This window comes from Rhinatrema bivittatum, chromosome 2, assembly GCF_901001135.1.
Source record: "Rhinatrema bivittatum chromosome 2, aRhiBiv1.1, whole genome shotgun sequence".
Lineage (NCBI taxonomy): Eukaryota > Metazoa > Chordata > Amphibia > Gymnophiona > Rhinatrematidae > Rhinatrema > Rhinatrema bivittatum.
In genome coordinates, this window is record NC_042616.1 from 34,704,161 (window position 1) to 34,728,823 (window position 24,663).

Genomic DNA, 24,663 nt, shown 5'->3' on the forward strand with positions numbered 1-24,663 from the left:
CTCTGACAGATCCTCAGCAGCAGTGCAATGTCTGCTGAAACGAGCATCTCTCTCTCAGTGTTACAGTCTCTCTCTCTCAGAACTTAGCAGCAGGGTGAAGACATCGGTCCTGGGATTCATCCCCTCAGCTCCAGCTCCTGGTGCCAGTGGAAGTCTGCGCTCTTATGCTGCTGCCCGGCTGAAGATCATCTGAATAAAAAAACCTTCTCTCAATATACCAGACTAGGAAAATGCTCCGCTGTGATACATCATAACTCTCATTGCTTGACGGAATGCCAATCCGTCCCTTCTCTGCAGCCTGCCCGCTCCACAGTGTATGATTCTTTCTCCATACATTTGCAACTGTTGCTATGCCTATGATTTCCATGGGTCTTTGGACTATAATTGCTTATAGAAATCATTCTGTTTGACAGAAATGAAACAAGTAGGATTCCTTTAGTTCACGGGTCCCCTTCAGCTCATTTTGGACCCTAAGAGTTGTGATGTATATTATGAATGATGGTATACAAGAATTTTTAATAAATAAACTAAATAAATAAAAAAGAATCAAGTTGGCTCCACTGATTTCATTTTTATATTTTGTTTTCAATGAATGCACTTCTCTAGCTGAGATGCTTGTTCAATTAGTCCTCCTTTAGGCGGGCATCAAGGGCTCGACAGTTGCTCACAGATTAATCAAAGGGGTCAGTTGGTTCCATAGTGTAGTGGGTATCACATCTGCTTTACACACAGAAGGGCCTGGGTTCAATCCCCAGTGAAACCATTTTTAACTTGCTGCAGAAACAGGCATGAGTCTGAGTGCAAGGATAACTTAGATACCGAAAAAGCAAGTTGAAGACCAATGGGCTCCATATATGTGCAGTGGAAACCCCCCCACCTGTCAGCTTTTCAGGATACCCACAATCTATATGCGTGGGATAGATTTACAGGCACTTCCTTCTATGCTTGCTACTTGATCTCATGCGAATTCATAGCAGATATCGTCTTCCCCAGAAGAAGTGTGGGAATGGTTACTGGAGACGAAATAAGGAAGCTTTAGGTAAACTCCTAAGCCAACATCTTGTGTAGTAAAAAGAATTCAGCAGTGACTCTAGTAAAACAAATTTTTCATGGTAGATGGGATGGCTCTTGGAAGATCTATTTTTTGCCAAGAGTAAAAAATGTTAGAATGTGAATGGTGGCTGAGGCGATTATCCCATGAATTATTCAAACAGTATTCTAAAATAACTGGATAGGTGTTTGAAAGTGTAATAAAGAAAAGATCCCACAAGGAAATGGTTCCATGGTGTAGAGGTTATCACATCTGTTTCACACACAGAAGGTCTTGGGTTCAAGTCCCAATGGAGCCTCTTTATGTTTCTAACAGTGGATGAGCATTTTATAGATGTTCAGCCATCAGCTGTATTAGTGTCAGTGAATGCTTGCATTGTTATGGGACCTTCTTAGGAACAGCTTGGGAACAATCCTACAAAGATCTTGCAAGCACAGCTATCCAGGAGGGTTGAGTGCAATAGAAGACAGTGACAATAACTATCTTGCACTAGTCCTGTTGTCCCTGAGGTAGCAGTTTCAGGCTGGAGTGCTCCTTTGAAGTTTTCATGTAGGAGAATGGCAACCTTAAGGTCAGATAGAGAATGTCAAGGAAGGTTGAATGTTGTCATTTCTAACCTCAGGTTTAAATCCTTTTACCTTGTCCTTATAGATTGTCCCGTTTGTCCTATGTAGACAGAAGTGGGACGTTGCTGGCAGGTGTTGGCATATATTAGATTGGAAGAAAAGCAGGAGAATGTGTCCCGCATGTTGCTGATGATGTTGTGTCCAGTGAAGGCATTGTCTGGGATAATATGTGGAAAGTGTTGGCATCTCCTTTTCTGGCAAGGTCTGGGTCCTGGGTTGGTGTCCTTGTACTATTTGCAGCGGCTGATGAGTATCTTTTGAGGTTGAGGGGCTGCTACACCAGACTAGCACGGCTATCCCTCTGAAGATTTTTCATGTAAATCAGTGGAGGAAAATTTGGCTTTCACTGCAACCTCTGCAGCAACATTTTCTCTCTCGCTGAACACAGAAGATTGGAGAGAAAAACACTCACTGTTATCTGCACTCTGCAGCAGTGACACATCATCAATCTCGCATGCCAGTTTCTTTAGCGTAAAGCTGGCTCCTGCTGTTGTAGTAGTCCAGAAGAAATCCCTCTTCAGTTTCAGGGCAGGACCTCATTTTTGGTTTTTACCTGCCGGTGCCAGTGCAAAAGTGCGCAATTTTGGACACATTCAAATTTACTTCATCTGCTCTGCCTTTCCCTCTCCCTCACATCATTGTATATATGTCACCGGGGATGTTAAGATTACAACAACGATTTAACATTTTTCCGTGGTATTATAATGCCCACTGCCTAGTGCCCACTGCACACACTTTGCCTTCTGCCAGGCAAACAGTGAGTGTCAACCTGTCTGCTCTGTCTGCACTATTTCTCTGTCACAGATGGGCTTCACAATTCAGGCTGTTATGCTGCACTTTCTGGCCTGCCTTCACTGCTCGCTTTTGCCCAGTACTACCTAGCTCCCACTGCCCACACTGTGCCCACTGACAGTCATACAGAGAATAAATAACTAATCTGAAGTGTAGCTAAGGCTTCAATCACGAAAAAGGATAAACAGAACAGCAAGCGAAGCAACACAAATTTATTTATTTAATGCTTTTATATACCGGTATTAGTATGCAAACATCATACCGGTTTACATTGTAACTGAAAGATAGAAATACAATTAACAGGGAGGGGAAAAGAGAGGGAGTAAATACATAGTGCAGTAAGAAAGGAAAGGGAACATCAACTTAGAGAGGTAAATAGGGAAGTTAATTACAAAGGGCTATATACAATATTTACAGAAAGCTATTACAGAAAGCTATCAATAGTGTGCAATTTAAGTGTCATTTGTGTGAGGATTGTTCGAGAGGAATGAGAAGAGTAGGCAAGTGGAGGCAGATTATTCTGGGAAGGCCTGTCGGAAGAGCCATGTCTTTAGTTTTTTTCTGAATTTGGAGTAGCATGGCTCAAGTCTGAGTGTAGTCGGGAGGGAGTTCCATTGCTTCGGGCCTGCAATGGAGAGAGCGCGGTCCCTTGTGGAGGAGAGGTGGGCTTTTTTGATGGGAGGTATTGTTAGGGTACCTTTGTTGACAGAGCGCATGGGTCGGTCAGAGCGTACGGGGCAAAAGGGTTCATCTAGCCAGTTAGAGTTGTAGGAGTAGATGGATTTGTGTATTATGGTTAAGGTTTTAAAGAGGATGCGGGATGTTATGGGGAGCCAGTGGAGGTCTTTGAGTATGGAAGTGATGTGGTCTGATTTCCGTGAGTTAGCAATAATCCTGGCGATAGCATTTTGGAACATTTGTAGGGGTTTCGTGGTGGAGGCGGGTAGTCCGAGGAGGAGGGCTTTGCAGTAATCTAGTTTAGAGGAGAGAGTAGATTGGATAACAGTGCGAAAGTCATGATAGTGGAGGAGGGGTTTAAGTTTCTTTATAACATTGAGCTTAAAAAAACCTTCTTTGAGGATGGAGTTGATCTGTTTCTTTAGATTAAGTTGTTGGTCTAAAATTACTCCAAAATCCTTAACAAAGGATTGGGATGATGTGGCGCTGAATGCTGGGTCATTGGAAATCAGGGGTTTGGGGGGTTGGTGTTGAGAGAGTAGTAGCAGTTCTGTTTTGGAGGAGTTTAAGGCAAGGTGGCTGTTCGAGAGAAAGTCATTTATAGAGGCAAGGGTGGTGTTCCAAAATGCAAGGGCATCAGAAAGCGAGTTGTGGATGGGGATAAGGATTTGCACATCGTCTGCGTAGAGGTAGAATTTGAGGCCAAGGTTTGTGAGGAACTGACAGAGGGGTGTGAGGTAGATATTGAATAAGGTAGAGGAGAGGGAGGAGCCTTGGGGGACACCTTGGGATAAGGGGTAGAGAGCAGATTTGGCATTTCCTATTTTGACGGCAAACTTTCTGTTGGATAAGTAGGATTTGAACCAGAGCAGGGCTAGGCCAGAGATACCTATTTCGGCCAAGCGGTTGATGAGGTAATTGTGATTGATGGTGTCAAAGGCAGCTGAAATGTCAAGAAGAGCAAGGAGATAGCAGTTGCCCTGATCCATGCCTCTGAGTATGTGGTCTGTGAGTGAAAGTAGGAGTGTTTCAGTATTAAGGGATTTGCGGAAACCAAATTGGGTAGGATGCAGAATATTGTTATTGTCAAGGTATTCAGTGAGTTGGGTATTAACAATCTTTTCCATAATTTTGGAAATGAAGGGCAAGTTTGAGATCGGACGGAAGTTGGAAGGGTCTTTGGGGTCTAGTGAGGGTTTTTTAAGGAGGGGTTTTACTATCGCTTGTTTGAGGACATCTGGGACGGAGCCTGAGGAGAGAGAGGAGTTGATAATGTCAACAATGGGTTTGGCAAAGGAGTTTGGGATTAAGAGGAGGGTTTTTGTGGGTATGGTGTCTGAGGGATGGGTTGCCGGTCTAAGTTTTCTGAGGATGGATTCCACTTCTTTGGTAGAAGTCAGGTCAAGGGTGTGAAGGGTACTGTTGGCAGGGGTGGGCTGCGGGGGGGAAGGGGGAGGGGTTAATGGGGAAGGGTGTTGGAATCTGAGGAGGATGTTAGAGATTTTTGTGAGGAGGTGTTGGGTGATTTCTTCACTCCTAGTGGGGGCTTCATTGTCAGGGATTGGGGGTTGGGAGGGCTTGGTGAGGTCAGATACATAAGTGAAGAGGGCTTTCGGATTGTACATGTATTGGTGGATCTTGGTAGAGTAGAAGTCTCGCTTGATTTTGAGCGTGGTTGTTCTGTAGTGGTGGAGGGCAGTTTTATAGCTTGAGGCAAGTTGGGGTGAGGGAGCTTTACACCAGATTCTCTCGCGCTGCCTAAGGTTGTTTTTTAAGACTCTTAGCTCTGCTGAGTACCATGGTTGATGGTTTTTTGTGGATGGTCGTATTTCTCGTCTGGACATGGGGCATAGCTTGTCAGCAATTTCAAGGGTAGTGTTGAACCAGGAGGTGATGGCAGCTTCAGGGTTGGAGCAGTCAAGGTTTGTGACAGCATTGGAGATTGCAAGTGCAAGTTCATCTCCTGGGCAGGGTTTCCTGTAGGTAATGGTAATGTTGCTTGTGGGGGCGGGGTTGGCAGGGGTAGAGAGTGGTAGAGAGGCTTCTATGAGGAAGTGGTCAGACCAGGGTACTGGGGAGCAGGTGGGAGGGTGGGGAGGCAGAAAGCAGTGGTTGATGAAGATGAGGTCGAGGGAGTGTCCAGCTTGATGAGTAGGGGAGGAGACAATTTGTCGGAAGCCCAGAGCTTGGAGGGAGGTGAGGAATGCATCACAGGAAGGGGAGAGAGGAGTGGCATCGACATGTAGATTGAAATCTCCTAGTATGATGGAAGGGATTTCAATGTTGATGTTGGCGGATATGAATTCAATAAAGGGGGACGGATCTCGGTCGATGGAGCCGGGGGGGGGGGGGGGGGCATATATGAGGCAGATCTGTAGCGTAGGGGATTTGAAAAGGCCAATTTCTAGTTTGGAGGGTGAGGAAATTTGGGCGAGCTTGAGATTTAGGTGCTTCTTGAAGGCTAGGAGGATGCCGCCTCCTCTTTTTTTTGGTCTTGGGATAGATAGGACTTCGTAGGACTGTGACGGTAGCTGATTGAGGAGGACTATGTCAGTTTCCTTGAGCCAGGTTTCTGTGATGGCAGAGATATCTGGTTTGCAGTCGTTGAGGAGATCATTTAGGATGGGGGTTTTCTTAGAGAGGGACTGGGCATTGAAAAGGATATTTGAGAGGGTTGTAAGTCCTAGAATTTGGTTCAAGGGGGTGGTGAGGATGGGGAGGAGGGACTTGTAAGTGGGGGATGGTGTGAGGGAGGGGAGGCGGGGGCGTCTGTTATGAGGAAGATGAATGCGGTGGATCTGGTGGGTGGTCATGGTGAGTGGGGGAGTGAGTGGGAGGAGCAGGATAGAATTGGATAGGTCTGGATAAGTGAGACTGAGGGTTGGGGTTGCTGGTGGGCAAGGCACAGGCAGAGTTAAGTAATACAGAGCAATTAACTAATACAGAGCAATTACTTAGGAGCAGTTATTTAGGAGAAAGAGCAAGTGAACAATGAGGGTATTGTAATGCAGGGTATACAATGCAGCTTATATTGCCGGCTATATGATGCAGGTTATACAGAATACATTTCAGTATGTCCAAACTGATAGCAGGAGTACAGTGCAGCATAAGCAATGTAGAACGGTAAACAGTTTCAGTGTAGTTAATTTAGAATAGGACACATAATATTTATGATACTTACAGTTGGGTGCAAAGTGCAAGGGGGTGAGGCAGGTGTCTGGTAGCGGAGATAGAGGTGGGAAGAGATAGGAAACCTATTCCAGGGGGACAGGAGGCCAGGGGTAGAAAGGATTGGGTGGGAGCGGGAGGAGTAGGCAGACGGAGGGGATGTATAGCTAGCTAGGTCCCGTTCTAGTCACACTCTTGTCCAGCTGTGGGAGAGACGGTCTGTGGTGGAGTAGAGGGACGACGAGTTGAGTCAGGGCGGTTCCTCGGAGCAGTCCGAAGGGGGTGCCCGAAGGGGCGCACAAAGGGGCGGGCCCCTTTGTTGCGCTCCTTTGGCGCGCGGCGCCAGGGCTGGAGGACGATTTAAAGCGCCGCAGGGCCTGGCGATTGGCTGCACAGGTAAGAGGGCGGGCCTTCTAGACGGTCGGAGGCGGCGGCTGGACGGCACGAGTGGCCACGCGGTCGGGCTCTGACCCAGCGAGGGTAAGAGGGATCTGAGGCCTTACCCCGGTGGGTCTGTGGCGCCGATCGCGCAGGCCTTCCCTCGAGCCGGTGTCGCGTTGGAGGAGGATCGCTGCTCGCAGGAGTCGCTTGGAAATGATGCAGAGATATTGTAATGCCATGCTGCCTCCATGGTTTGTTTTTCTGTCTTGTGTTAATGGGCTGCCACAGCAAAAATCCTTACCAAGAACTCGGAGAGAGCTCAGTGCTATGCTTTCACACAGACAATGTCTAGAGAAACAATGCAGAGCAAGGCTGTGACATGCTCATTCTTCGAGCTCAGCATCACTGTAACCCGCTCTGCGGCATTATAGGAGACTAGGAAAATGCACCGCTGCGATACACCATAACTCTCATTGCTTGACGGTATGCCAATCCGTCCCTTCTCTGCAGCCTGCCCGCTCCACAGTGTATGAACCTTTCTCCATACATTTGCAACTGTTGCTATGCCTATGATTTCCATGGGTCTTTTGACTATAATTGCTTATAGAAATCATTCTGTTTGACAGAAATGAAACAAGTAGGATTCCTTTAGTTCACGGGTCCCCTTCAGCTCATATTGGACCCTAAGAGTTTAGAGTCAGAGTTTAAAGCTTTTAAAAAAGCTCTAAAAGCATGGCTTTTCGAACAGGCTTATATTGACTATCTTGAAAAAAAGGACTCATTGGTTTAAAGAAACATTATTTTTATCTTTGTTTTATGTTCTTTTATTAATAATTGATTAACAATTTTATTTTTTATCATATTTTACTGTACCTTTTAGATATTTCAGTTTGATTTTATGATTTTGTAACATGTAAACCGTTGTGATGTATATTATGAATGATGGTATACAAGAATTGTTAATAAATAAAATAAATAAATAAAAAAGAAAGAAGTTGGCTCCACTGATTTCATTTTTATATTTTGTTTTCAATGAATGCACTTCTCTAGCTGAGATGCTTGTTCAATTAGTCCTCCTTTAGGCGGGCATCAAGGGTTCGACAGTTGCTCACAGATTAAAAGAAAGGGTCAGTTGGCTCCATAGTGTAGTGGTTATCACATCTGCTTTACACGCAGAAGGGCCTGGGTTCAATCCCCAGTGGAGCCATTTTTAACTTGCTGCAGAAACAGGCATGAGTCTGAGTGCAAGGATAACTTAGATACCGAAAAAGCAAGTTGAAGACCAATGGGTTCCATATATGTGCAGTGGAAACCCCACCTGTCAGGTTTTCAGGATATCCACAATCTATATGCGTGGGATAGATTTACAGGCCCTTCCTTCTATGCTTGCTACTTGATCTCATGCGAATTCATAGCAGATATCGTCTTCCCAGGAAGAGGTGTGGGATTGGTTACTGGAGACGAAATAAGGAAGCTTTAGGTAAACTCCTAAGCCAACATCTTGTGTGGTAAAAAGAATTCAGCAGTGACTCTAGTAAAACAAATTTTTCATGGTAGATGGGATGGCTCCTGCAAGATCTATTTTTTGCCAAGAGTAAAAAATGTTAGAATGTGAATGGTGGCTGAGGCGATTATCCCATGAATTATTCAAACAGTATTCTAAAATAACTGGATAGGTGTTTGAAAGTGTAATAAGGAAGAAATCAGTCAAGGAAATGGTTCCATGGTGAAGAGGTTATCACATCTGTTTCACACCCAGAATGTCTTGGGTTCAAGTCTCAATGGAGCCACTTTATGTTTCTAGCAGTGGATGAGCATTTTATAGATGTTCAGCCATCAGCTGTATTGGTGTCACTGAATGCTTGCATTGTTATGGGACCTTGTTAGGAACAGCTTGGGAGCAATCCTACAAAGATCTTGCAAGCACAGCTATCCAGAAGGGTTGAGTGCAATAGAAGACAGTGACAATAACTGTCTTGCACTAGTCCTGTTGTCCCTGAGGTGGTCATTCCCTGTGATGGACTGCAACAGTATATCCTTGGCAGTATGGACTGGAATGACAGGGCAGAATGAATGCAAAAGTTGGTCATTTCCTTGCAGTTACTCTCTGAGAGAAAATTAGCATTTGTAGAAAGACCTCAGGTGCTAGTGGAGGATCCTCAAAACATCTTGCTTCACTTTTATCCTTGTAGTTCTATTTTCAAGCCCTCATTCTCTACTAGCTGCAGGGGCTGGCTATCAAGGGCATTTATTTCAGAACTGCCCCTTTTTCTAACTTTGACTGCTGCTTCTCTCCTGTCCTGGGGCATTTCTATTGAAACCTGTTCCATTTCTTCCATCATAGCTTTTCACTTCTCATGTATGGCAGGGGTCTGCTTGCCTCTTACCTGAATGATGGAAAGGGTTGAGGGCATGGGATCAGATTGGGAAACACTTTTCCTCCTTTCTGCTACAGATGGTTATTTCCTTTTGGACTGTGGGTTCAGATCGACGGGAAATCACACAAAGCTCGCACGCTCGAGGAAGCAGCGCACGCCATGAAGGAGGTGGGCCTTCCGGTGGAGATCCCTGCTCCTAACACCACTACCTCTGTGGGCACCAGGTCTGAGATGCCACGGTGGCAGCGGGTAAACAAGGGCGACCGCAGACTGTGGCAGAACACCAGGGACAGTGCACGAGTCGCCGTTATCACCTGAACTGCTTCTCTGCTGGAGCTCCCTTGTGGAGTTCCTGGTCGATTTCCTGTATTGGGGAGTAAGTGACGGTCAGACTAATTGTGTTCCCCATGCTTACTGGTTCCGCGTTGAATGGTTCGGATCTTTGAGTAAATGTAGGTAGAAGTTGTTTCACTTAACAATGCTGACTTACTACAGCGTGCCCTGGGAGACGGGCGGCTCCTGGTACCGGTATGGGCTCTTCCTCCTGTAGAAACTGGGAACGATGGAATCTTTTCCAGGGGTTGCAGAGGGGTTGGGGATGGGAACTTTGCCTCATTGTATATCTTCAGGTTCTCATGCCAGGGAGTCTTTAGAGCTCTATCACTCGCCAGAGCGGCCTTTCTCTACGGGTACCACGGGGTGCTTATGTTTCTCGGTTCTGGGACGGGGGTTCTCTTAGGGTGCAACAGTTTTGGAGGTTCATAAATGTTTGGAGATCTGAGCTATGGAGGGGGTATGGTTACGGTCATGATGTCTACTGTTAAATTTGTTTCTCTTAATGTGAAGGTTTTAAATTCGAGCCAGAAACGAAGGCTACTCTTCCAGGAAATGGGGCGCTTAAATGCTGATGTGATCTATCTTCAGGAGCCACATCTCCAGAAGCGGTGTGAAGGTCTCATGAAATCTGATAAATACCACGCTAGTACCAGTTTATATATAAATAAAGCTTTCTCGCCTGGTTATGAGAGTGCAGCATTTCAGGTATGGGGACAGAAGGGGATCAGAAACTGGGAGCACATCTGGGGACCACAGAGCTTGCGGTCATTTAACGATCTACAACAAACGTATGATTTACCTCCGTCCGCTGCCTATTCCTATGCACAGCTAGCCCACTTTGCACAAGCCAGTATGCTCACGTTGCATCTTAATATGGGTAGGTCTGAATTTGAGAAGGTCTGTCATAAAGCCAATAGTTCTAAACAGGTTCTCTCCGTGACCTATCGGCCTTTAGCACCTCAAGAGGAGGTCGTTCCCACTTTTCAGAAGGCCTGGGGAAAATACCTACAGATTGATTGGACACTCCAACTTTGGAAGTCTATCTTTCGGAGTTTGGGTAAAGGATACATTGCTACCTCCCTTATTGAAAACTCCTACAAATTGGTCTATTGGTGGTACGTATGTCCTCTTCAACTACATAAATTTGCTTCCCATGTTTCAGATAAATGCTGGTGGGCTTGTGCGGAGGTAGGTCCTTTTCTACATATGTGGTGGGGTTGCCCCTATGTGCAAAGGATGTGGCAGGAGATATTCCAATGGCTAAAAGCAATGATCCCAGGACTAACTGTTCTCACTCCAATGCATACTCTGTTGGGTGTCAAATTTCCAGGGATCTCAGCAGACCAGAATCGTTTGGCGCACGTTATCCTGACAGCGAATTAGCAAGGGCATGGAAATCCTCATTAGTGCCAACAAAAGCAGACATACAACATAGGGTGGATAAAATATATTTATTGTCCCAGATCACAGCTTACAAGCATAACATCCCTAAATTTGAAAAGACCTGGCAAGCCTATCAGTTATGGAAATCTCCACAAGGAGCACCCATCCCTGAAGCATAGATTGCTTCTCCTGGTTTTTCACTACCTGTCCTTACTGGGCTCAGAATGTATTAGGATCTCAGACTTTGGTGCTGGCTTCCATACATACACTTATGACTATGCAGATACGATTGCTGTAAACATGAGGCAAAGGGGGGGAGGGAAGGGAGGCCTAAGGATATAAAACCAATGTTCAATTATATCTTAAGAATGTGAATCTATCCTCATTCATTACTCGTATCGCTGTGGCATCCGGTGCCTATCAACACAGTGACAGTTGTTATATCATCATGATATTGTTTCTGTTTCTTATATCCTATTCTGTTCTGTATCACGTTGGATTCACTGCTTGCTTAATAAAAATCTTTAATTACAAAAAAAAAAAAAAGAAATAGCAGTGCATTATCTCCTTTCTGGCTTCAGGGTTCCTTTGGTAGTAGATAATCCGCTTCATTTTTTCATTGACTTCCGTGGTTTATCTGCTGCTGCAGTGGATTTATGAACAGCATCAACATGGCCTACCTCAACACTGGGGTTTTTATCGTCACCTTTAGATTCAGCACTATCACTACCACCAGGGCTTAGACTAAGGGTGGGTGACCTGCAGCTAGTATAAATTTTATCTTTTTGCTTCTTGTCACACTTCAATAGTAGTAGTCACCTAGCTCAGATTGAGTTTAGGTATTATGCAACAGGATCACCATGTGAAGGTACTCAGCAAGACTTGGTGAGAGATACTTACTCCACCTGATTCTCTTCAGTGAGAATCATTTCATGCTTATTCAGGTTTGAGTTCCCACTGAAGCATTTATTACATTCGGTGCATGTAAAAGCATTTCTCTCCTGTATGGATCCTTTCATGGCTTTTCAGATCCGATTTCCATCTAAAGCTTTTATCACATTTGGTGCACGTAAATGGTTTCTCTCCTGTGTGGATCCTTTCATGGCTTTTCAGGCTTGATTTACAATTGAAGCTTTTATCACACCTCATGCATTTAAAGGGTTTCTCTCCTCTATGGATCCATTCGTGCCTTTTCAGTTCCAATTTCATACAGAAATTTTGATCACACTCAGTGCATTTAAATGGTCTCTCTCCTGTGTGGATTCTTTCATGGTTTTTCAGATCTGATTTCCACCTGAACTTTTTATCACACTCAGTGCATGCGAATGGCTTCTCTCCTGTGTGGATTCGTTCATGCCTTTTCAATTGGGATTTCGAAAAGAAGCTTTTAATACACCCAGTGCATGTAAATGGTTTCTTTCTGGTGTGGATCCTTTCATGCCTTTTCAATTGGGAATTCGAACTGAAGCTTTTAATGCATTCAGTGCATGTAAATGGTTTTTCTCCTGTGTGGCCCCTTTCATGTCTTTTCAGTTCCACATTTTGACTGAATCTTTTATCACACTCAGTGCATGTAAATGGTTTCTCTCCTGTGTGGATCAGTTCGTGCCTTTTCAGCTCTGATTTACAACTGAAGCTTTTATCACACTCAGTGCATGTAAATCGTTTCTCTCCTGTGTGAATCCTTTTATGCCTTTTCAATTGGTATTTCACACTAAAGCTTTTATCACACTCTGTGCATGTAAATGGTTTCTTTCCTGTGTGGATCCTTTCATGTCTTTTCAGTTCTGATTTACAACTGAAGCTTTTATCACACACAATGCATGTAAATGGTTTCTCTCCCATGTGGCTCTTTTCATGCCTTTTCAGGTCTGATTTACACCTGAACCTTTTAATACACTCTGTGCACATAAATGGTTTCTCTCCTGTGTGGATCATTTCATGCCTTCTCAATTCAGGTTTCGAACTAAAGCTTTTTTCACACTCAGTGCATGCAAATGGTTTCTCAACTATGTGGATCCTTTTGTGCTTTCTCAGGCCAGGTTTTGAACTAAAGCTTTTATCACATGTACTGCATGTAAATGGTTTCTGTCCCGAATGGGTCATTTCATGCCTTCTCAGTTCCGGTTTTGAACTAAAGCATTTATTACATCCAGGGCATGTAAATGGTTTCTCTCCTGTGTGAATCATTTTGTGCCTTATCAGTCCATGTTTCAAACTAAAGCATTTATCGCATTCCGTGCATGTAAATGGTTTCTCCCCTGTATGGATCCTCTCATGCCTTTTCAATTGGGATTTTGAACTGAAGCTTTTATCACACTCCATGCATTTAAATGGTTTCTCTCCTGTGTGGATCCTTTCATGCACTTTCAGACAGGGTTTTGAACTGAAGTGTTTATCACACTCAGCACATGTAAATCGTTTTTCTTTCATGTGGATCCTTTCGTGAAGTTTCAGTTCAGCTTTCAAAGTTAAGCTTTTATCACACTCAGTGCTTATAAATACTTTCTCTTCCATGTGGAACCTTTCATGCATTTTCAAACAAGGTTTTGAACTGAAATATTTATCACAGTCACCACCTGTGTACGGTTTATCTCCATTGTCAAACCTTTCATACTTTTTCAGATGAGATTTCAGCCCAAATATTTTATCATACACTGTACATGCAAATGATTTGTCTCCCTTGCGCTTTTTCATTTTTGAGTTCCAGCTGAAGCTGTTATCATAGTCGGTATATGTAAATTGCTTTTTTCCTGCGTGTATTTGTTGGTGCATTGTCAATTGTGAATGATAAATAAAACTTTTATTACATTCAGTACATGGAAATGTTTTATCACTTGCATGAATCTTCTGGTGAACTTTTAATATTAGTTTATCTACACTTTCACTGAATGAAAAAGGTCTCATCCCAGTCTGTTCTCTCCGATGTTGTGTGCTTTCCTCACAGGGCGTCACATTCTCAGTGGAGTCTCCTGTCGCGTTTCTCAGCCTTTCCTCTGGGTTGCACTGATTCCAGTAGTTTTTCCCCCAGTAACAGCATGGGCAGGTATCCTCTACATCTTTCTCTGATGCCGTTTTAATCATTTCCAGATGTTTGGTGGGATCCTCAGGATGTCTCCCCTGGTGTGTTCTCTTGGACTCATCGATTTCTGGATAAGAAAACAAAGGACAGACATTACTTGATTTAAGGGAGACTCACAGTGACAATGGTCAGGGTTTTTCTAGCATTAACATCTCAGAGGGAACAGGGGTGTAAGGCAGCTGCATCACCTCCTCTCTGCAGCTTTCTGGGATGAACTGGAGCACCTCGCTGGGTCTCAGAGGAGGACGAAGAGGACTGAACAGCTCAGCACAGTCAGGTGTATAAACTCAGTTCAAAACGTTAATGGAGGTCTTCATGCACAGATTGCGTCATTGAAGAAGAAAGCAAGTGAAGTCTTAGCTCTTGATCCCTAAAGGCAAGGGGGAGGGGCATTAAGTAAGGCATGGGGGTATCTTGCTGGTGTGGCGGATACTACCCTTGGCAAATAAGCCATCCTGTGGGGGTAACTGCTGGTGTGACAGATAATACCCTTGGCAAATAAGGCTTCAAAATGTGATGCAACTCCATCACTGCTCGCTGCTTCAACGGCAGTGGGGAAAGAGGAAAGGAGGAACTGGATTCAGACAGCAACCAACAAAGACATGAACTGTAGGGTCTGGGAAAACACAGGAGCATGGGGGTAACTTGCTTGATGCCCTTAAGCAAAAGCCTGGTGCTACACTTTCTGATGCAGCTCCAACACTGCACATTCCTCTCTGATTCAACAGGCGGGGGGGAGGTAAATTGGTCTCAAACAGTAACCAACAAGAGCCCTGACCTTGGCAGTCTGAGTAACTGATAGCATGGGAGCTTGCTGGGCAGACTGGATGGGCCCTAGGGTCCTTTTCTGCCGTCACTTTCTATGTTTCTATGATGTTATTTTAATTGTTAAGATATAAAAAATTTTTCAGAAAATGTAATTTAAAATTAAAACGATCCTTAAGAACAGGAGTGATGCTCTTTGTAAGAAACTGATGCCAGAAGACTACATCAGATGGATTTTTTTTTATTATTATTTCAATTTTAAGTAAATCAGTGACATTAATCACTAGAAACTGAGAGCCCTGTTTACTAAGCATTTTTCATGAGGACACAAAATGGGAGAAAACCTTTAGTAAAAAGGCTCCTTAGACCGTAAGTCCCCCGGGGACAGGGAAATACCAACAGTGCCTGAATGTAACCCCTTGAGCTACCAATGAAAATAAATCTAAACCTAAAATACATAAAGAGATATTGTACCAGGATTTCTATTTCTCTATAAATAAAGCCTGTTCCATATAAACAGGAGAGAGCTGATCCCTGGCCCCTGCAGAGTCCCAGGGCAGGGGTAACAGGAAGCAGAAGCCGCTGTAAGCAGGAACTGGACATTACCTCTCAGCTCAATCACTGCCCTGACGCTGGTGAAGTGCAAGGAAATGAAGGCCGTCATGGGTTCCCCGAGGAAGGAAAAGATCAGACAGAGCTGGGCCGAACCCTTCAGAGCTTGTAAACAGAGCGAGCGCTCACGCACCCCCCATGCGGAGAAACTCTGAACCCAATGAGAGCAGGAGAGGAAAAGGATTTGAATGATGATGTCTCAGTACCCAAAAGAGAGGCCCTACAGAAGAGCAGAGGGCAGCAAGTCAAAGGAAAAGACTGTAAAGGACTCTGTAAGCCCAAATCACGCAGGGAAAAGACAAAGGGGATCTGTGGACCCAGACCCCGAGCCTTCATATTGCAGAGAACAGGAGAGATAAACGTGTTCTTGTTTGTAAAAGAACGAGGGGAGACTTATTCCAGGAGATTCTGTCACGTATCTTGCCACTGGGATGTCTCGTCTGAGGAGACGCGATGCAGTGCATTGGAGTAAAAAGTTATCAAGGCGAGGATGAGGACTGTGAATGAGCCCCGTCCCAAGACTGAAATCTCAACCCAACTCCCAGGAGCCTCAGGGCTCAGGGGAATAACAGAGATAGCAGCAGTGGAGGATAAACAGCAGAAGAATATCAGAATCTGCCATACTGGGTCAGACCGAGGGCCCACCAAGCCCAGCATCCTGATTACAACAGTGGCCAATCCATGTTACAAGCAACTGGTAAGTACAGAAATAATAAATAAATCCCATGCCTCTAATGCCAGTAAATAAACAGTGGCTGTTCCCTAAGTCAAACTGATTAATAGCAGGACGGCTGCCAAGTTACAGAACTTCAACTTAGGAAGTCCTAGACGAGTCCAAGTCCACAGTTTCATCATAAAGCATTGGGGCATTCATGCTTTCTTCCCAGACCTGAAGGAATACCCGAATCTCACCATGATTACGTATAACACACAAAAAGGGATCGAAGGATACAAGAAATAGCAACGGAGAAAGGGGACATCCTTGTCCGGTACCTCACAGTAAGGAGATCTCTTCTGACAAGATTGCATTAATAAGAACTGACGCTGTGGCGGATGAATAAGGAGCGAGTAAAGCTTTAAGAACATGGCTCTCCAACCCATAATGCTGCAGAGACTCCATCATAACGGTCCACTTAACCTGACAAATGATGCCCTCTTCAGCTTCAAAACTTCCTAAAAGAGATTCCCACTGTCGCAAGTTGGGCCGTTCAGAAGACGCAATGATTTTGCAGACATTGACCACAGACTGCCATCCTGTAACGAAACCAAACTTCTTTTTATAGCACATTTTTCTGGCATACACCTGGGATCAGGGTCCCAGTACAAACTTACCATGTGGCCAATAGACAGAGAAACGTGATGGCGGAAAAAGACTTAAGAACATAAGAAATTGCCATGCTGGGTCAGATCAAGGGTCCATCAAGCCCAGCATCCTGGTTCCAACAGAGGCCAAACCAGGTCACAAGAACCTGGCAATTAGCCAAACACCAAGAAGATCCCATGCTACTGATGCAATTAATAGCAGTGGCTATTCCCTAAGTAAACCTGATTAATAGCCGTTAATGGAGGTCCATATTCAAAAGCCATTTAGACAGATAACGTAATAGTAATCTGTCTAAATAGCTTACCCGGCCATATTCAGCCTTTACCCAGCTACATTCTAGTCAGCTAATAAGTTAGGAGGCTAGAATTTAGCCAGATAAGTTTGGCGCTGTTTAGGGGTGTAACTGGGAGGAGTGGAGTTAGCCAGTTAAGTCGAGTCATAGAGCTGGCCTACATTTAGCCGGCTAACTGTTGAATATGCCTCCAAAGTTAGCTGGATAAGGACCTCTGAATTTTATTTTTTTATTTTTTTATTTATTTAGAGTTTTTATATACCGGCAATCATGAAAACATATCTTGCTGGTTTACATAGAACGTCTCTATGTCTCTATCATAGCTCCCCTATCTCACCTTTCCTTACAGAGTTCACAGTGCCTGTCTCCGAGGTACAATCTGACAGAAGAGTGGGAGTGAGCGGGGTATATTCCAGCCCATAAGATATTTTGTTGGTATTTACAGTACTTGGGCCCTCCAGTGGCCCAGGCTGGGATTAAACTTCCAGCGGGTGACAATACTGAAGCTAGCGGCCGGCACAAGCTGAGCAGCCAAAGGTCAATGTTCAACCGGGACCAAGAAACCCTACCACGCACCCAGCAAGCCCAATGAAGGTGAAATTAAATTGGGTGACTACGGATATTTGAACCCACCACATCTGTAGATAGGAGCCCTGTGAGCCGCGCGAGGTATCTGCATTAGGAAACAGTTTTATCATAAAACACAGGGGTGCGAGATGTTCTGTTCAAAAGCTTCCGCCCTCGTACAACAACTAGAAATACCAGGCACTATTTTCCAGATTCTTTTCCGATCTTCAGCATCCGAGGAGAGATCCAAGCCTGCGTCCCAGGCCTCTAGCAGAGATTGCTTTGTATTCTTCTCCTCTCCGATACCATGACAAAGTTTGTTGTTCTGCTTTGTTAATATAAAATTCATAAATAAAAAGTAAAACAAAATGTCGGCCAACTGTTGGTCGACATTTGAAGCACATAAATTGACTAAGGTGAAGCTGACACCAAACCATGCACAATCCAAGAGGACAAACCGCCCCTCGAATCAGTTTGTGAACGATGCACCTTTAACGGAAGATTCTTATGGATAAGGACACTTTCAGAGGAGCTGGAAGAGTAAAATATATGTCCCACCCACCCCCATTTTAAGTTTCTCATGTTCAGCAGTACTGAGGTGCGTTTCCTGAAAAAGCTTTATTTTTATTTGTCAGCTGGAAGAAATGTTTCCTTTCCATGGGCGAGGATACCCCTCAAACATCGATCGATATACATTTTATCAGAAAGCGCATGTTACTTTCAGTACAACCCACATTAATGTGGAATAAGAAGGTATTCCAAGTTAGGCAATACAAGGAACATCTCTGGGGACAAACACCATACAAGCAAGCATAAACGTAGCAGATCTAAAACAGTACACTAGGACCCTCGAGCTGAGCGCACCATTTTAGCCCCCCTTCCTACCACCCCTCACAGTAACTTAGCACAAGACAGAACCTCATCCCAATCCCCTCACCCAGTGAAACAACCCCCCTCATCCAATCGTAAATGGCCCCAGTAACACCCCCCCCCCCCCGGTGGGATAACTATTGACACCGGTAGGGTGAGACCATGTCTCCAAAACCTCCTCTTGTCTCTAGAAAAGCCAAAAAGGCCCTCTTACAGAAATAAGGCCACTGTACTTGTGATAGGACAAACACGGAAGTGGGTGCCCCCCCTCCACATCATGGCCAACCATCTGATTTGATGCCTGGATACATTTTTGTGGAGTCTCTCAGGAGTTAGGTGCCATCTATATAGCACCTTGTGCCCATTTTCCACTAGTAAAGTGGAGAGAAAGCTTCTCCCCTACCAACAAAAAGCATTGGTCGCACAATGTTTCATCTTAAGATGACCCCAACTCTGACTCCCAAGAGATCAATCGGGGTGGCTGGGTGGGTAGATCCCCAGTCAATCCAACCTATAATTCTGATATCAATATCTTAATCTTCCCTGAAGCAGGACAATAGACCGTCAATGATTTATTCCTAGCCAGATCTCCTGTAATTGTAAATTTGTAGGCAGGGATAAATATCCCGACTCGTGTGATGATATTTCCTATAGAATTCATCAAAGCTCAGCAGTTTTGTATTTCCCCCAAAGATGACCCCAACACAATATTCCCAAGTCTTCCCATCTTGGAAAGTCTAGAGATTCTAAACTGGGGGGAAAAGTCTTTATTGTATTGCAAAGGCGAACTAAAGAAACATTCTCTTTCCCACTAGAGTTTCCTTCCATGAATTCCAAAGTTAGGGGAGTAGAAGGAGAAAGGATTCCTGAGTGCTTCCATAGTCTTTTGGGGAGCCATACTTGACAATGAATGGGAACAAAACCAGCAATAGCGTGCGCCCGACAGCTGCTCTATTAAAGGGCCTGTGGCGGGAAAAGCCCACGGCGCCCACTGATGACATCATCGGCCCTAGTCCTCCTTAAGGGCCCTTCAGACTCTCGTTCCTTGCCTCGGCGGCAGGTTTCCTGGAGTCCTTGAGTCCCATTGCGTGCTGCTAGTTTCCTGCCCTGGTTCTTGTTTTCTGTGTCTCTCCCTTGCCTTGCACTTTACCTCATCCGTGCCTTGTCCTTGTTCTGTTCATGTCCTAATCTTGTCTTGTGGTCCTGTTCATCCAGTTTGTCATTTAGATACTTGTCTCCCTGGTTCTGACCCCGGCTTGGATCCTGACCCGACCTCTGGCCTCTTCTCATCTCTGCTGTCAGCTGCCTGCCCCAACCTTTGCCTGGACTCAGACTTTCTTCCTTCTGAATAGCCCTAGAGACCCACCTAAGACCTGCTGGCTGCCAGAACCCAACAGCCTCTCTGCCAGCCTTCGGAGTGAGTCTAGTGGGCTTCCCCACTAGGTGGCACCAATCGCACCACAGCACTAAGGTCCACTTTTCCAGCCACCGTTACATGTTGCTGAGGCCATGGGCTCTGCGGTTCTGGCCACCCTGCAGGCCATTCCCAGTATGGCCTAATGGATTCAACAGCAGCAGAACATCCTAGGTCAAGTCACTGGGGTTCTAGCCAGACTGGTGACTCATCTTGACACACTACCAGCTCCCACTACCAGTTCCGCAACCGGTCTTGCCTCCAGGACTCATACTGATACCACTGTTACTACCTCCACCTCATTTTCACGGGAAGCCCTCTGAGCACAAGGGAATCCTTAATCTCTGTCGGAAGCACTTTGACCTGCAGGATGACCTCTTCCCTTCTGACAAAGCAAAAAGTGACATATATCTTGTCGCAGCTGGGAGGGTCAGCGCTGGCCTGGCTCTCTCCTCTCTGGGAGAAGGATGACCCCCTTCTCTCCAACCTGAACCATCTCATCTTTGGTGAGCCCGGCCGCACCACATCCGCAGCTACCGCCCTTCTGCAGATCCGACAAGGCTCCAGTCCGGTGGAAGAGTACGTGGTTTGCTTTCGAATCTTAGCTTCGGAACTCCAATGGAGGGAGACAAGTTTAACACCAATCTTTTGGCAAGGCCCTTCCAAGTCCATGAAGGATGAGCTCGCCGCTCGGGACCTTCCAGCCACTCTGGAGGGCCTCATCAGTTTGGTCATTTCCAGGAACGTGCCAGAGAGAGGGGCAATATCCTGGTGCAGTACACCCAGCATCACCAGTCCGTCCTCCCCATCTAGGCTTCCTGGAACCAAGGGTTTGATGCCTCGGTCAAATAGCCCATGCAAACAGAGCGAGTGGTGCAGGCTTTACCAGTTTTATTGATCGAACTCCCTTCATGAGAATGGGCAGGAAAAGAAAAGGAAAGGTTGTTCCCTTCCCACAGACGTCTACAACAACAAGAGGACCAATGGATCTTTTTATTAATCGTCCAGGTTCCTCACTACAGACTGCTCTGAGTAACGAACTGGACATCTCCTTCATCGCCCCCCTCCTAATCCACAATCACTACAGAAGGTAAAAGCTTTGCAAGGTCCTTCATCAGAGGAATTCTCCGCTGGTTAATGGCGGATCTTCAGCCGGGTTTCCCCGTCCGGGGCCCGCTCCCTCTGCTTGGCCCAGGGAGGAGAACTGATGTTCCGGATGAATCTAGAGATATTGCCCTAAGAGATATATGGAGAATGGATACTCGTGTAAATAAAAATTCAACACCTGCAGTTCCTCAGCTATGGAATTATCCACCCGATGCCTCTAAAAACTTCTCTGATTTAGACGTGAGGCTGAACTTGTTGGAAACTCACATTGATAACCAACAAAAGGGGCAGCTGCAAAGTGACAGTGCACCTTATCAGCAGCAATTAAAGAGAATCTTTCACTACATTTTAAATGTGAAGTGTTGGCTTCAGCGCTTACTATTTCTTCAAGCATCCAAGTGATGCGAATGATTCTAGATATTCTTTGATGGTTACTTTTTTGCTGGATAGCGAGAGACCTTTCTTAAACAGTATTTTAAGTTTAAGGACGCTTATGTTTCCGGATATATCTAAGGAGACGCAAATGAAGAGAAAATTATTTTTACAGTTGAAACCTAGGTTATTGTTCTTAGGTGCCAGATTTTTTTTCTTCTAAATGTATCGAAACCTATTAAGGTAACCAATTTATTTTTGCTGAACTAATGCACTTGGAAACCTTTATAAGTGATAAATCACCTCCTCGTTGATTGAAGGGATTAATGTGTATTCTGAGGGGTAACGGTTCGGGTCTAGGGTTGATATAACACATATAATTTCCTGGTTTGTTGAAGTAGCAGCTCCAAAGTAATGATGGCTTAGTCAAGAGAAAGGAGTATTGTTAAGCGTGATATGATGATTTCCTGATTTTCTTACATTTTGATTCATATGCATTACTGTATGTGATTGAAAAGTTTAATAAAATTTAAAATAAAACAAAAACAGCTCTTAAACAACTGGAGAAAATACTGGCTAACAGATTGGGCTAATAGTTAGCATGTGGCACATTTAAAACTAATCAGAGAAAGTTCTTTTTCACTCAACGCACAATTAAACTGGAATTTGTCGCCAGAGGATGTGGTTAGTGCAGTTAGTGTAGCTGTGTTTAAAAAAGGATTGGATAAGTTCTTGGTGGAGAAGTCCATTACCTGCTATTAAGTTCACTTAGAGAATAGCCACTGTCATTAGCAATGGTAACATGGAATAGACTTAGTGTTTTGGGTACTTGCCGGGTTCTTATGGCCTGGATTGGCCACTGTTGGAAACAGGATGCTGGGCTTGATGGACCCTTGGTCTGACCCAGTATGGCATGTTCTTATGTTCTTAACTACTGCTCTACCCCCATTTTTTTTTGTAACACATTTCTTGCTGTTTGCTCTGTTCATTACACCAAAGTTTACTCCTGGGGGAATTCTGCACAAAAAAATTAGAAATTCTGCGCACAAAAACTTAAAATTCTGCAAACTTTATATTGGGTCAAAATAACACAATTTACATGACAGTCTTTAAATGATTAACTTTTTTCTGTATTAATTGAAAATGTATTACTTAGAAATGCAGAATTTTAAATATTTTGAGCAGAATTTCCCTAGAAATTCACTGTAAGAGTGTCCCTTTCACTCGCTCTCCCTACTCCCCTGGCCACTTTGCCCTCTCAGGCCCCAACTCCTCCACCTGCCAGTATCTCTCCCCCTCCACCTCTAGGCTCAACCCCTTCCACTCTATCGCCAGTCCCAGAGTTTGACCCCATTCTCAGTACTGCCCCTCACACAGTCTCCCTCTGTCTCTCCTTCTCTCACACACATGCTCCCTCTCTCTAGTACACATACACACACCCTCATACAGGCTCCCTCACTCTCTCGCACACACACAGGTCCCCTCATACAGAGCCCTCTCTCTTGCATACACACCCACACAAGCTCCCTGTCTCTCTCACACAGACATCCTCACACAGGCTACCTATGTCTCTCTCTCTCCCAGACCTTCACACAGGCTCTGACTCACACGTACACAATCCCTTCACACAGGCTAGCACCCTCACACATGAGCTCCCAATCTCTCACATACATACACACTCCTTCACAATCTCCTCATACAGGCTCCCTCACTCTCTCGCACACACACAGGTCCCCTCATACAGAGCCCTCTCTCTTGCATACACATCCACACAAGCTCCCTGTCTCTCTCACACAGACATCCTCACACAGGCTACCTATGTCGCTCTCTCTCCCAGACCTTCACACAGGCTCTGACTCACACGTACACAATCCCTTCACACAGGCTAGCACCCTCACATACACACGAGCTCCCAATCTCTCACACACATACACACTCCTTCACAATCGCCTCATACAGGCTCCCTCACTCTCTCGCACACACACAGGTCCCCTCATACAGAGCCCTCTCTCTTGCATACACATCCACACAAGCTCCCTGTCTCTCTCACACAGACATCCTCACACAGGCTACCTATGTCGCTCTCTCTCCCAGACCTTCACACAGGCTCTGACTCACACGTACACAATCCCTTCACACAGGCTAGCACCCTCACATACACACGAGCTCCCAATCTCTCACACACATACACACTCCTTCACAATCGCCTCATACAGGCTCCCTCACTCTCTCGCACACACACAGGTCCCCTCATACAGAGCCCTCTCTCTTGCATACACATCCACACAAGCTCCCTGTCTCTCTCACACAGACATCCTCACACAGGCTACCTATGTCGCTCTCTCTCCCAGACCTTCACACAGGCTCTGACTCACACGTACACAATCCCTTCACACAGGCTAGCACCCTCACATACACACGAGCTCCCAATCTCTCACACACATACACACTCCTTCACCATCTCCTCATATAGGCTCCCTCTCTCTAATACATATACACACCCCCTCATACAGGCTCCCTCACTCTCTAGCACACACACACATCCCCTCATACAGGGCCCTCTCTCTTGCATACACACCCACACAAGCTCCCTGTCTCTCTCACACATACATCCTCACACAGGCTACCTATGTCTCTCTCTCTCCCAGACCTTCACACAGGCTCTGACTCACACGTACACAATCCCTTCACACAGACTAGCACCCTCACATACACACGAGCTCCCAATCTCTCACACACATACACACTCCTTCACAAGCTCCTCATATAGGCTCCCTCTCTCTGGCCCCCACACTCAAGCATTCCCCCCCCCCCTGCTCTCTCATCCCCTCCTGCTCACCCCCTGCTCTCCCTCATACCCTCCCCTCTCTCACACTCCCCTCTCCTCGCTCACCCCTTTCCCTCTCCTCTCACACATTCACTCTCACCGGGGGCCTTCATGTTTGCCCTCTTAGGCCCCAACTCCTCCACCTGCCAGTATCTCTCCCCTCCACCTCTAGGCTCAACCCCTTCCACTCTATCGCACTGGGGCCTTCTCTCCATTCGCGGCATGCTAGAGTCTCCTCTGCCAAATTTTGCAAAGAAAATGGCAATTCTCGCGGGGGGGGGGGGATTTCTGTACAAATTCTGCACTCCACAGTAACGCAGAATTCCCCCAGGACTAAAAGTTTTAACCCATTAAGCTACAAGCTCTGTGCTAGTGCCCATAGGTAACAGGAGGCGATCACATGGCCCCTCTCAGGGCACCCTCAGTCCTTCCCAGCATCCAGCTATTTTTTTTACCTCTGCAGCACCGTAACGCCAATAGCGGGGTTGCTGATAATGAAAGACTTATAAGCTCTAAGCCAGCTGAGACTGGATTATTCTGCTGAGCTCCAATTACACAATGTGCATGCATCCAGTGCGCGGACTGGAAACCCACACTGGGTAATGTCTGCACTTGTTCTTACGGGTCTTGCTCCACCT

General features: G+C 45.4%; 1 protein-coding gene and 2 non-coding genes across 5 annotated transcripts in view; 2 read left to right on the forward strand and 1 right to left on the reverse strand.

Moving 5' to 3' along the window:
* Positions 1-1,276: 1,276 nt before the first annotated feature.
* On the forward strand, positions 1,277-1,349 carry TRNAV-CAC. The gene has a single exon. It is a non-coding gene; the product is annotated as a tRNA-Val (tRNA).
* A 6,481-nt stretch (positions 1,350-7,830) lies between these two features.
* Positions 7,831-7,903, forward strand: TRNAV-UAC. Its single transcript has one exon. It is a non-coding gene; the product is annotated as a tRNA-Val (tRNA).
* Positions 7,904-10,854: 2,951 nt separating this feature from the next.
* LOC115083787 (oocyte zinc finger protein XlCOF6-like) overlaps positions 10,855-24,663 on the reverse strand; it is a 136,916-nt gene continuing 123,107 nt past the window's right edge. For all 3 annotated transcript variants that reach the window (XM_029587805.1, XM_029587804.1, XM_029587807.1), the window contains exon 4: positions 10,855-13,942. In XM_029587805.1, the coding sequence (XP_029443665.1) occupies positions 11,763-13,942 (2,180 nt within the window). In that variant the 3' untranslated portion in view covers positions 10,855-11,762. The remainder of the gene's footprint in view (positions 13,943-24,663) is intronic.